The sequence below is a fragment of the Onychomys torridus genome, chromosome 3, assembly GCF_903995425.1.
Source record: "Onychomys torridus chromosome 3, mOncTor1.1, whole genome shotgun sequence".
Taxonomy (NCBI): Eukaryota; Metazoa; Chordata; class Mammalia; order Rodentia; family Cricetidae; genus Onychomys; species Onychomys torridus.
Window position 1 is genome coordinate 147937180 of NC_050445.1, and position 13551 is coordinate 147950730.

Genomic DNA, 13551 nt, shown 5'->3' on the forward strand with positions numbered 1-13551 from the left:
ATCTGTTGAAGAGGCTGTCCTCTGTCTTCTCCAAAGTCTTTTTCACATCTCTGAAATAGGTGACCACAGCTGTACAGCTTTCTATCTGGATCTTCTATGGCATTCCACTGATGCATGTTTCTATTTTTGTGTTTGTACCATGATGATTTCCTTAGCATGGCTCTGTAGGATAACTTAAATCAGAGAAGGCGATACATCCAGCATTATTCTTTTGGGTCACTTTGATTATCTAGGATCTTTGTGCTTCCATATAAAACTTAAGGTTTTTCCCCCCTATTTCTGTGAAGAAATATGTATTTTTTTGCATTGTATTTTTGATGTGGCTTGCATTAAATGTGTAAAATGTTGTTTTAGAAAAGAGACATTTTTACAGTTAATGTCTTCAATCCTTGAGCACTTGAGCTTTTCAGTTTTCTGATGTCTGTCCTTTTCAACTTTCTTCAGGGCTTTAAGTGGAACGTGGTAGAGGCTTTTCACTTAGGTTCATTCTCAGGTTTATGTTTTGGGAAATTATGAACTTGTGATTTTCACGATTGTGTTCCTGATTTCTTATATGCATTTCTACTAGCATATCAAAAGACTCCTGGGTTTTATGCTGATGTTGTGTCCTGACACTTTACTGAAGGTGTTCAGCGGCTCTGAGGTCTTCCTGGGATCTTTCGGGCTCTCACACATGGAATCTTCCATTTACCAAGGACCTTGCCTGCTTCCTTTCCCATTAGTAGTGTCACTTGCTTTCCCTCGCTTGTCTTGCCGCTGTAGCTAAGAAGGAGTGGGAAAAGTGGACACCTTCGCCTCTTGTTTCTCATCTTTGTGGAAATGCTTTTTTCTTCATTTATTACGATGTCAACTGTATGTTTGTCATATATATAATGTGTGTGTGTGTGCACGTACAATGTGATCGTGTTAAGATATATCCCCTCCACTCCTGATATCTTCAGGGCCTTTATCATGAAGGGATGTTGGAATTTTTCAAAGGCATCTATTGAAATGTAATAAGATTTCTGTCCTTGAGTCTCTGTATGTGAAGTATTATGGTTATTGATTTTTTATTATCTATTGACTTATTATTAAACTCACCCATGTACCTCTAGAATGAGGCTAGTTGATCTTTCTGATGGCTGTGTGTGTGTGTGTGTGTGTGTGTGTGTGTGTGTGTATGTGTGTGTGTCTTCTTGTGGATACCTACTACTGCAGGTATAGGTAAAAGCCTCAAATCATCACTGGGTACCTTCCTCAGTCTCTCTTGGCTTTATTTCATGAGATATGATTTTTCAGTAAACCTGGGTTTTATTAATTCTTCTAGGCTGGCTCTCAAGCAGCTACAGGGATCCCCCTGCCCCTACCACTCCATTGTTAGATTACAGTCAGGCACACACTGCCATGCCTGGCTGTTAATGGGAGTTCTAGGGAGCCAGACTCAGGTCTCCTCATGCTTGTAGACTTTACTCATGGAGCTGCCTCCTCGGTCCTCTGCTGTCTTCTTCAATTTAGCTCACAGGGCTTTTTATTTGTTTGTAGAATCTTTGTGCTTATGCTTATGGGGAGATTGGGCTGTAATATTGTTGTTATTTTATCTTTGCAGGTTTTGGTATCAGAACTGGCTTCATAAAAAGAGTTTAAGAGTGTTTACTCCCTTTCTGTTTTATGGAATAATTTGGGAAAGGTTAGTACTAGTTCTTTAATGGTCTGGTAATCCTGCATTGAATCCATCAGGGCCTGGACTCCTTTTAGTTAGGAGATTTTTTTTTTTAATTATTCAATTCCATCGCTTGTTACATATCTGTTTAAATTGTTAATCTCATCTTTGTCTCACTTTGTAGGCTACACATCTAGAAATTTACCTAAACTTCTTAGATTTTCTAATTGATAAAGCTTGTTTTCCAAGTGTGTCCCTATAGTTTTCTGAATTTCACTGATTTGTGTTGTGATGTCTCTGTTTTCACCTCTAATTTTATTAATTTGGTTCAGCTCTCTTTCAGCCAGTTTGGCTAAGACTTTGTTGATCTTGTTTGCTGTTTCAAAGAACTAACTTTTTGTTTCATTGATTCTTGTATTTTTTCCATTTCTACTTAATTAATGTGAGTTCTGATCTTAATTACTTCTGTCTATACCTTGCTCCTGTGTTTCTGTGACTCTGAGGTATATCGTTAGGTTATTTTGTGTGTGTGTGATCTCTCTGATTTTTTAATGTAAGCCTTATACAGTTATAAATTTCCCTCTTAGGAATGTGTTAATTGTATCCCAGATTTTGGTATGTCGTATTTTAATTTTCATTTGATTCTAAGGAGAGCAAACAAATTCCTTTTTAATGTCTTCAATAACCCATCCGTTACATGATAGTGTATTGTTTAATCTCCATAGGTCTGTCAATTTTCTGCAGTTTCTCTTGCTGTAGACTTCTAGTTATATTCCATTTGTGTTCAAATAGAATACAAGAAGCCCTTTTAAGTTTCTTACATTTCTTGAGACTTGCTTTGTGTCCTAACATAGTATCTATTTTAGAAACTATTCCATGGCCTGCTGAGAAGAATACACTCCACAGTGTTATGTGGAATGCTCTTTATATATGCCTTAGGTCCATTTAATTTATTAAATCATTTAACTGTGATGTTTTCCTGTTTGTTTGTTTTTCCAAGACAGGATTTCTCTGTGTTACATCCCTGGCTGTCCTGGAGCTTGCTTTGTAGACCAGGCTGGCCTCGAACTCACAGAGACCTACCTACTTCTGCCTTTCAGAGTGCTGGGATTAAAGGTGTGTGCCACCACTGCCTGGCCCTATTCATTTTTTTCCCCTCTCAGAATGATCTGTCTATTAGTAAGAGCAGGATATTGAAGTCATATACAATAATAACAAATGAAAACTTAAACACATATCCAAAATAATAAATATTTAAAAAGATAAATTTTTAAAACTTTCAAAATTAACTTAAAATAAAAATCCCCCTTATACCACAGTGTGTACATAGTGTGTTCCAGGAGAACCCCCGTCCCTTGGGAACTCTGTGGTGTAAAGTCAGGGTACCCTGGCATCAGATTATACAGCAGCATGCCCGCAAATGATACAGAAGATGCTTTGTGCAAACATGCCTACATTTCACACTGTGATCATCCCAGACTTAGCATGTGTGACCTACACAGGAAAAAAAGGTACTTACTAAGATTTCCCTGAGCAGGTCCAGGCCTTCACAGGTGCTGCTCCGGCAGTCACCTGACTTATGAATCAGACCATCAGAGTACATGAAAGTCGCGTTCACAGTCACATTTAGGCCTGTTACCAGAAATTAGGGGGAAAGAATCGGAAAGCAGTGTTATATTTCTACCATTTACCCAGCTGTGAGACACAGCCCTTGCTAATGGATTTTAGAGAGGAGGGAAAGGTGCCTGTGATGTCTAATCTTGGTTGTCAACTTGACTGCATTTTCAAATAACTAAAACCAAGCAGCTGGGCCCACCTGTGAGGGATTTCTCTTGGTTGGATTACTTGAGGTGGGAGACCCACCCTGCATCCAGATCATTGGAGGTCAGAAGATCCACCCTAACCCTGGGCCACTCCTCCTGCTGGCAGCCCATGCGAAGGACAGAAGGAGCAAGTGTGAGCCTTTCTATCTCCACCTTCACTCTCACTGGCAAGCTCACCCATCCTGAGCCATTCCTTCACTGGTGCTAGAGCCCACTTCTTCAGGAGTTAAGGTAGACTGAGGACTAGCCGCTCTCCAGGACTCCCTGGGACTCCGGCACCCGATTGGGATTGCTGAGACCTCCAGTCTCATGGGCTGAACAACACTGGATTCATGGTCTCACTGTCAGGAGACAACCTTTGTAGGATTGTTCAGACCACAGCCTGTGAGTCACTCCAGTCAATCTCTAACTAAATATATAGATATATGTTAGTTCATTCTATCAGTCTGTTCCTCAGAGAACCCTGACTGACACAATATCCCAGTTCAGCTTTGAGTGTATTCTAATTCTGAGTTCTTCTTTCTCTCTTTCCCCTCTCTCCCACCTCCCCTAAATTTTTCTTTCTCTCATTTTATAGAGATATAATTTACCCATCATAGAACTTATCCCTTATGACAATATGGACGAAAGTGTGATTTGATAATTTTCAATATCTGTATAGAGAAGAAATCACATGGTCCAGTTTAAGAACACTTTCATTGTGTTCACAGCTCTCGTCTTTTCGTAACTCCAGATTAGCAAGCCTCCATCATGGACTGGAAAGCAGATCCAGATGTGCCTTGTTCTTCCATGTTCCCAAGATGCTGCTCCCTCGTGTGAGGTGCACTCCTCCTTGGTCTCTGCTTAGCATCCGTCCAACAGTCAACCCTTGGCTACTCTGCTCCTGCAACGTTCCCTGCATTTTCCTATGAGCTCACGACACAGCACTGAGTAAAACCAGACCCTGGCTCCCTGAGGATCTATGTACACTCTGGGAGACCACACAGATTGGTACCAGTGCCGCTGGCATGGTGATAGGAACCCCACTCTGGGTGCCAGGACCTGCGAGATGTAAGAATGTGAGCCACACAAATGTCCAGTTTCTGGATATGGGACACACAAAGAACAATAAGGGCCATCCTTGGCATGTCTCAGAAGCAACAAGTAAGCCCGAGGACTTGCTGTTAGGGAGCGAGGGGTAGACTAGACATGGGTGGTACTGGGAGCTCATATAAGGCATGTACGTATGTGCATTTCACTGTAGAATGGGATAGTTCTGGAGCATTTTGAATAAAGAAATTATAATACCTCACTATCATTTTTAAAGGATTTCTAATGGGACAGTAGATTGTGGAGAACAAAAAGAGAAGCAGGGAGACTAGTTAGGGACTACTAACTAGTAGACTAGCTTGGAATAAACTAGCAACAGCAAACTGAAGGCAATAGGTAGTTGCATTTGGAATATGTTGGGAGGAGAGGGCCAGTAGGACATTGCTTATGATGCTCTTTAAGGAAAAAGAGGGTGTAGGTGTCCTGAGGAAGTGGGTGAGGGGACTGCTGCCAGGGAATGAGGGACAAATCGGGAAGGGCGTGTTGGGAACGTGGGGTGGTGCTGAAGGAAGCAGGAGCTGTGATGGAAGCCAGACTTCATTGCCTCACACTTGAGAAGTGGAGACAGGAGGATCTGGAATTCACTGTCAAGCTGGGCTCCACGAAACCTCTTTTAAAACACAAAACGATAAAAGAAAACAAAAACTACTAGGTGTACATTTTTGATGGGGGGTGCCCATTAGATTTCCGACAGATGTGACAAACAAATGTGCCAGTGGGAAAGGTTGTCAGTGCTGGTGCGCTTAGTGATTTTACAATGTCAGGAAAACAGTCTGAGCCCAAAGCTGCATCGGGAGCACCATCCCATTGGCTCATGTGAAATAAAGAATGGGCTTTGACGATGAAACCCTGATTGTCTGGACTTGTACCACCAAAGGCCAGAAGAGGGCATAGGATGCCCTGGAACTGGAGTTTTAGATAGTCCTGAGCTCCTATGGGTGTTGGGAACTGAACCCAGATCCTCTGCAAGAACAGCAAGTGCTCTTGGAGACTGAGCCATCTCACAGCCTAGAACACCACTCTTTGTTTGAGACAGGGTTTCTCTGTGTGTAGCCCTGGCTGTTCTGGAACTTACTCTGAGGACCAGGCTGCCCTCAAACTCAACAGAGACCCACCTGCCTCTGCCTTGTGAGTGCTAGGATTAAAGGTGCCACCATGCCTGGCTTAGAACACCACTCTTTATAGTAAACATTTCCCAAAGCCAAAGTGACTTGTGTTCATCCATGCTTGGGGTGTTTAGATAACAGTTTTTATATTTAGGTGAAGACAAAGTGTTGCTAAGTACCGCATCTTAAAGATAGTTAAAAGCTGGCGGAACCATTTGAACAGCGATTTCTCTGAAATGTTGTTCTCCTTACAGTGACAGGAAAGCATAGAACAAACATGGAATGAATGGCCTTCTGGGAGTCAGCAAACCCCAGTGGCATTATGAAGGACATTCTGTGTGGTCTTGCACAAACCATTTGAATCTCCCTGACTTTGGTGTCCATACATGTAAAGGTGAGGTCAAAACCAGGTGTGTTAGACATGACACATTTGCTTTTAATGTCTTTAAAAGAGTAAAGTCTACCCAAAACAGAAGAGATTCTTTAGAGCATTTAAAAGTATGGGTTCCTAAAAGTTGAGGCCTCCTTCTTCCAAGAATAGAAGCAATTCTGCCCTACAGTTGCTGCAGAGATGCAGCCGTCCCATTAGGCTAAGGGGGCTGGAGAGATGGCTCAGAGGTTAAGAGCACTGGCTGTTCTTCCAGAGGTCCGGGGTTCAATCTCCAGCAACCACATGGTGGCTCACAGCCATCTGTAATGTGATCTGGTGCCCTCTTCTGGCCTGCAGGCATACATGCAGGCAGAACACTGTACATACAATCAATCAATCAATCAATCAATCAATCAAGCCAGTAAGCAGCACCCCTCTGTGGTCTTTGCATCAGCTCCCACCTCTGGGTTCCTGGCCTGACTTCCCTTGATGGTGGACTATAAGGTGTAAGACGAAATAAACCCTTTCCTTCCCAAGTTGCTTTTGGTAATGGTGTTTATCACAGCAGTTGAAACCTTAAGTAAGACATCCCCCAAGTAATGTTTTCCATCCTTATCCTAGCTACCCCCTGGCCCCACCAATGAGCTTGGTCCTCAGAAGATGGTGGAAAACTGGAAAATTTACAGGGTCTCGGAGCTCTCACTCTCCTCCCCAGGGCTTTGAGTATGGGGTTGGGCCAACAGGAAGAGGCATCTGCATGCTGAGGTCTGGAGAGGAAGGACCTCAGCATTCGAGACCGCACACAGGGTGTGGGCTATGTATTTAGCCATGGAACACGTATCCTCAAGGAGCTGAGGTCTTGGGACTGAAGGAAACTTTTTCACGTTATTTCAACCTTTCCCTCAGTACTTTCTAATTATTCTTCAATATCCACATAGCTTTACTAAGTCCTAAAAAAAACCCTGATCACTTATGTTGGAATATCACACACAACCTTTAAATTATCAGTCTTTCCAACATAGCCCTTCTACAGTGTTGTAAGTTACTTTCCAATGACATGCTCGACATATTTAGACTACAACCTGTCTTTCTCTTCTCTAACATGATCCATTTGTGTTTAGTATGTATGAGCATATCACAAATAGATTATCAAGTCCCAGCTTCTAGGCATCTCTATTTCTTCTTCCACTTCTTTGAGACTCTCTACAGATGAACCCAGTCTCCCACATCAGCGGAATAACTGTTACAGATGAGAGGAGGTGAGTGAAAATGTCACTCCATTGGTAAGTGGTGGAGCAGACTTTCTAATTCAGGCTGCATGAACTCTGATACCCAGATGTGAACCAATCTCCTTTACTATCTATTTGATGCATCAGGCAACATGTTCTCTTAATGACATCAATACTATTCCCAAAGGCATTAAAAACAACTGCTGTTTACTGAGTACTCGGTGCTGGAAGTACTTTCCTAGGTTTCTCATTGAATCCCCACTTTACCCACACTCCAAGACTGACATTTATCCTGGTTTTATAGATGAGGAAACTGAGCTTCGGGAAAGCTAGGTAACTTGCTTCAGGTTGTACAGATGGTAAATAGTCAGGAATGCGAACCAAATTCTATCAGAATGGAAACCTTTGCTGCTGATAATATCCCATTGTGTTGTATTAGTGAAAAGCATAGTTAATGGTGCGATATTTACAGTGGCAGTATGATAGATTCGTGGGACTCAGACAGAAATGGATCTACATCTCATTTAAATGGACCTTATATAAAGTGATGAACACGGCAACCCTACAGGGCTGCAGTAACTGAGGAGATGGTGTGATGAAATTCCCCAGAACTTCCCTAGCATGTGACAGATACTCAGGAGACAAATAGAATCTCAGAGAGATGGAGATGCTTAATACGGGGTAACACAGAGAAACTTAACCCAAGTTCTTAGATTTCAAACTCAACATCCTTCCCACTGGACCACACTGCCTCTGTAAATATGTGTGTGTTATTACATGACCTCAGTAAATATGTACATATTATTACACAGCCTCCTAGCTCTACTACAGGTCTGGATCAGACTGGTTCATGTGCATCTGAATCGAGTTTGAACACAACTGGGAAGATGATGTACATGCTCAGAAGTAAGTTCTTATTTATGTGACTCTTGCTCTCAGTCCCACAAGATTTTAAACAGAAAATTAATATACGCCATCTTTAAGACCCAAAGTAACCATTAGGATGTATCAAGTACTTATTGACTCAGTAATTCTATTTGTGGTGATGTAGTCTCAGAGAATGGAGAAAACTATGTAAAAGAAAAAGGTTTGTAGTATTGTAAAAATAACCACAAGAAATGAAAAACAATTAGATATTTTTCTACATGAGAATTTTTAGATAATTTAGGTGGTATCTAGTCTAAGGGACACTTTGTGAGCATTCATTTGATGACTGTGGAGGCAATGTAGCACTAAGAATTCACTCATGGGATAATGTGATGTGACACAGAGGATGCACAATTGTCTCTGTGCTATACTGATCACCACATTCCCCCAGGCAAGACACCAAGAAAGAGTATATGGGGGCTGCACAATTATTGTAGGCTCTTGTTTTTCCTTCACATATTTTATGTCAAATCATAAAATTGACTTTTAGGTATGAAAGATAAAGTCAAGAAAGGCAAGAACTAATTCAATTGCAAATGGAGAAAACTATGTATAAGAAAAAGGTTTGTAGTATTGTAAAAATAACCCTGGCTATATCTGATAGTGAGGGCCATAGGAGGTAAGAAGAACACACAAGGCCAGAGAAAAATCTTTCTACGGACGAAGGGTCCAGAGAAAGGTTCAATACCTGTATGAGTTTCTTCCTTCTTGACCCAAACCCCTCTGAGATCTCAGGTCCAGCCCACATCTTGCATCTGATCAGCTATAGGAAGCATGGTGTCCCAGGCTGGGCGAAAGACCTAGTTTTTAGTGGGGCATGTCTCTGCTATTAAGGCTTTACCTTTTCTTCCAGCAGGGTGGGATGGACCATCAACTCACACCAACCCCTCTCTCCCCAGGAAGGAAAGGATGGGTTTTTTGAGATAAACTTAGTGGTGTTTGGATAGTCAGACAGTCTGCAAGGTCTCTGCCCAGAAGCCCAGCAAGGGATGGTACAGATTTGAAAGGAGGATTCCTTCGCCACATTCTTACCGGCTTCACTCAGGCGTATTCGCACTATGTCCAGGCCTTCATTCACAGCGTCCCTCAGGTTGTCCAAAGGTTCTTTGTAGGCTGAATTGTTCATCATCAGGACACTGATCTGGTAGTTACCATCATGGCAGTTCCGCCTCACCTGGGAGGTCCAGACTGTCTGCCAGGGCTGGAAGAGCAGTAGCCACACAGCCAAGGCCAGCAGTGATGTCTTCATGACCCAGCTCACCTCAGCACCATGCCCCCTGGAGTTGATTGCTTGTGGAGATGCAGTGAGCCCCTCTGGACAGCTGCTAGCAGAGTCTCTTGGTCCTCTCTTCCCCACGCACCTTTCTGGTCTTGCCAGGGCCGTGGGACTCAGCCTGCCTGCCGGTAATTAGCAGGTACATTATGGCTGGAGGTAAAGCAAAGTTCACTTTGTGTGTTTGCACACAGAAAGGTCAGAGCTATAAACAGCAGGATTACCAGGGCCTCATCCAATAAAAATACAGCAGTCTGTGACACATCTCTGGGAAGAGAGAGAAGAGGAAGGGAGCAGTATATTTTACATAACAATCTTTATGAAATGGAAAATAAAGGTCGAAGGGCTTATGGAAAGCACACACGTGATGGCCCACTAGTACTTTAGCTCCAGCTGCACATCCAAATGGAAACCTCTACCAGGAAGAGCTGTGTGGTGTGCATTCATCATGCAGCGAGCCTCCACTTCTCACTCCTTCACTGTGTGTGGGACAGTAGCAAGGCTCTGGGGACACAATTGTGAGTGATGTGAATACACAAAAGTCCTTGTGGATCATGCATTCATTCCAGTGAGGTAGACAAACATCAGACCAGTGGATAGCTTAGGTCAACAGTGAAGAGAAGGAGAAAGTGCTTTGGGAACACATGGAAAATTAACGTAATCTGTTCCAGAAAGTGAAGGAAGCTTCCCTGAGACCGTAAGTGTCCCTAAGCTGAGCTCTGAAGGAAATGGGCACTAGCTGAATGGGAAGGAAGAGAGCATATGCTGGGGAGGGAGGGGGGAGTGGATTGTGCAAAGACGCGGAGGTGGGGAGGGGCAAGGTGTGTTGGAGAAACTAAGCAGATACAGCATGGCTGGCATGCACTGAGCTACAAGTCAGGTGGTAATAGACATCAGAACAACAGGCAGAGGTGGGCCATGGACTGTTTAAGTCATAGAGGGGACTTTACGGGGTGAATTTTCTGTTTTAAATTTGTGATGCTGGGGTTTTAACTTAGTCCCCTACATGAATCAAATAACTTAAAATCTGTATGTTAAAAAAAAAAAAGCTGGGCGGTGGTGGCGCATGCCTTTAATCCCAGCACTCAGGAGGCAGAAGCAAGTGGATCTCTGTGAGTTCCGGGCCAGCCTGGGCTACAGAGTGAGTTCTAGGAAAGGCACAAAGCTACACAGAGAAACCCTGTCTCGAAAAACCAAAAAAGAAAAAAAAAATCTGTGTATGTGAGTCTGAACATATCATGGTGCACATGTAGAGGTCAGAGGGCAGCCTTTAGTGTTGGTACTAATGTTCCAGCTGGAGACAGGGTCTCTTTGTTTGCAGGTGTGTACAGTAGTAAACCATCTGCCTGGGAGTCCCCATGTGGCCGTGCAGGGATGACATATGTGCACTACCGTATCTCACTGTATGTGGGTTCTGGGGATCCAAACTCAAGTTTTCACACTCGTGTGGCAAGCTCCTTACTTACTGAGCCAACTCCTCAGCCCATCATGTGACTTTTGAAAAGACGACTCATGTTCAAGGAGGTAATATCCTAGAGACGGGGATCACAGAATTCCTTAGGAGTCTGTGTCTGTGGTACACATGACTTAAAGGAGACCTGGGGGAAGGTGGGTGCAGTGGAGATGGGCTCAACTCACCTAAAAGTGAAACAGATCGACTTGATATTTTATGAAATTTGAGATGTCAAGGAGAGGAAGGACTCTCGGGTGTCGACATCTGAAAGTCTCGGCAAGGCTGATGTTAGAGCTGTTTGCTGAGCACTAGGATCCTGAAAGGGCAGCAGATTTAAAAGAGATCGTGACTTCTGTCTTGGGACAGGTTGATTTTATACCTGTCTGTGCAGATGTGAGAAGAGAGCTTACATTTAAATCGAGGTTAGGGAATAAAAACAGAGGCACTGGTGGGTCAAACTATCATTGCTTCCAACATTGACTTATAATTGGGAAAATAAGTGTGTTAATTATCAGCATTCATCTTTCATAGAAGTAATTTAAATTGTATTTTCAGTCTTTCCAAGCAAAGTATTTGAACCATTGGTAAATCCAACCAATCTAAATAGAAGCAAGCTCCCCACCCCAGTGAAATGTATAAAATCTATGCTGCAACCCCTTACAAGATCACTTGAATGGCCTTTCTGGGATGTCTGTTTCCTAGCTGGTGGCATCCACCTTTGCAGGACCTTCAAGGATATGGCCTTCTTTAGGATATAGCTTGGGACAGACCCTGCGGGTGATTATAGAGAGGAATTCTGTCTTCTGGCACAGGATTAGGGTTGCTTGGTTTAGCATTGGTTCCCTTGTCCTAGCCTAATTGGTCCTGGTGTTTGGTCCAGGCATGGTTAGTGCAGGCAAAAAAAGATAAACAAACAAACAAATAAATAAATAAAACAAAATGTATTTTGAGCTGCTCCTTAAATCAAATGCCAGTGGATAGGATTACTAATAATAACTGGCACTGTACATGGGATTCATTTTTAGATTTATTTACTTATTTGTTTATTTATTTACTTATCTGTCTATGTGTTTGTACCTTCGTGAGTTTATTTGCAACATGTGCATCCAGGTACCCACAGAGGCCAGAAGATAGTGTCAGATCCCCAGAACCTTAGTTACAGTGGCTCTGTGCTTGGAACCAACCCTGAGAGCTCTGCCAGAGCAGTAAGTGCTTTTAACAGCTGAGGCATCTCTCTGGATCCATGTGCTCATGATCCTTCTCTGTTCATGGAAGCCAAGAACCTGAAAATGAGCCTGGCCCCAGAAGTTGACTCAGATGTTGAAAAGATCTGTCTCTCTTGCCAAAAGTGGAGGGGAAACAGTGCTACCTGGAAATCGGACCTCAGCACAGTGGGTATTTTTATTAGGGTATAAGTTGGGTTGTTTAAATGTTGATAGGAAAGAGCTGGTATAAAGGAAGGGGGAAGGCATAGCTGAGGAGAGATAATTAAGAGAGCATGCTTCAGGCAACTGTGAAGCAAGGGGTTCTCAAGACAACTGAAGACAGTTTTATGTGAAAGCATATGTGGACTGCTAGACCTCAAGTCCCAGTGGTCTCTGTGTGTGTTGGTTAAAGTTCACCTCCTGAGGAAGGAGGTGGGTTTCCTCAGTCTAGGGAGAGCTCGAGCAGCCACAGGCCTGCAGAGAAAGGGTGAGCTTGGAAAGCTCCTGTACTGAGGGATGAGGGAGGCACAGGAGATGAGGGAAAAAGAGCAGTATGGTGAGGAAAGAACGCTGGAGGAGGGGCAATACCGAGGGCTGGAGCTCTGGGCACGGTTGATGTGGAGCGTGATGAGTTCAATCCCAAGTCTCCCAGAGAAGGCATGTGGGCACTCAGGCTTCACCGGGCTCAGTTTCTATGGGAGAGGAGGCTGCTGTGGTCATTTTACAAGTCAGGGTGGGTTGTGCTGTGTGACAGGTGATGGCCATGGTGCTTGGAGAGTGTAACGGTCAGTCTTGATTATTAACTTGGTGGGATTAGATTCACCTAGGAGACAAACTACCGGAATAACATTTCCAGAGAGGATTAGCTGAGGGAGGCAGACTCACTTGGAAAGTGGGTTTCTGGGATCCCGGACTGGATGGAAAGGAGAAGGTGGATGGGACACCAGCACTGATTCTGCTGTTATTCCTGGCTATGGACACAGTGTGACCTGCTGTAGCATGAATCTTAAAAGGTCTTATTAATAAAAAAAACTCAGGAGCCAGATATTGGGGTGAACGCTGAAAAATCAGAGAAGCAGAACAAGCCGCAGCTAACTTCACCTCGCCAACTTCTCAGCTGATCCTGCTTTCTCAAACTGGAAGCCTTTGAATCCTCATCGGAATGGATCTCAGCTGAACTGCTGTTCAAAAGCCTAAAAGCTTAAAGACTCTAGTTCCTCTGCTTTATGTACCTTTCTGCTTCCTGCCATCACTTCCTGGGATTAAAGGTGTGTGTCACCATGCCTGGCTGTTTCCAGTGTGGCCTTGAACTCACAGAGATCTGGATGGATCTCTGCCTCCAGAATGCTAGGATTAAAGGTGTGTGTGCCACCATTGTCTGGCTTTTATGCTTATCTAGTGGCTGTTCTGTTCTCTGACCCCACATAAGTTTATTAG

General features: G+C 43.4%; 1 protein-coding gene across 2 annotated transcripts in view; it reads right to left on the reverse strand.

The window, feature by feature from the left end:
- The window catches only part of Gucy2c (guanylate cyclase 2C), a 76269-nt gene extending 66715 nt beyond the window's left edge, over positions 1-9554 (reverse strand). For both annotated transcript variants that reach the window (XM_036182476.1, XM_036182475.1), the window contains exons 1-2: positions 9216-9554; positions 3159-3271 (exon numbers count right to left, since the gene is read on the reverse strand). In XM_036182476.1, coding sequence (XP_036038369.1) covers positions 3159-3271; positions 9216-9432 — 330 coding nt within the window. In that variant the 5' untranslated portion in view covers positions 9433-9554. The remainder of the gene's footprint in view (positions 1-3158; positions 3272-9215) is intronic.
- Positions 9555-13551: the final 3997 nt, after the last annotated feature.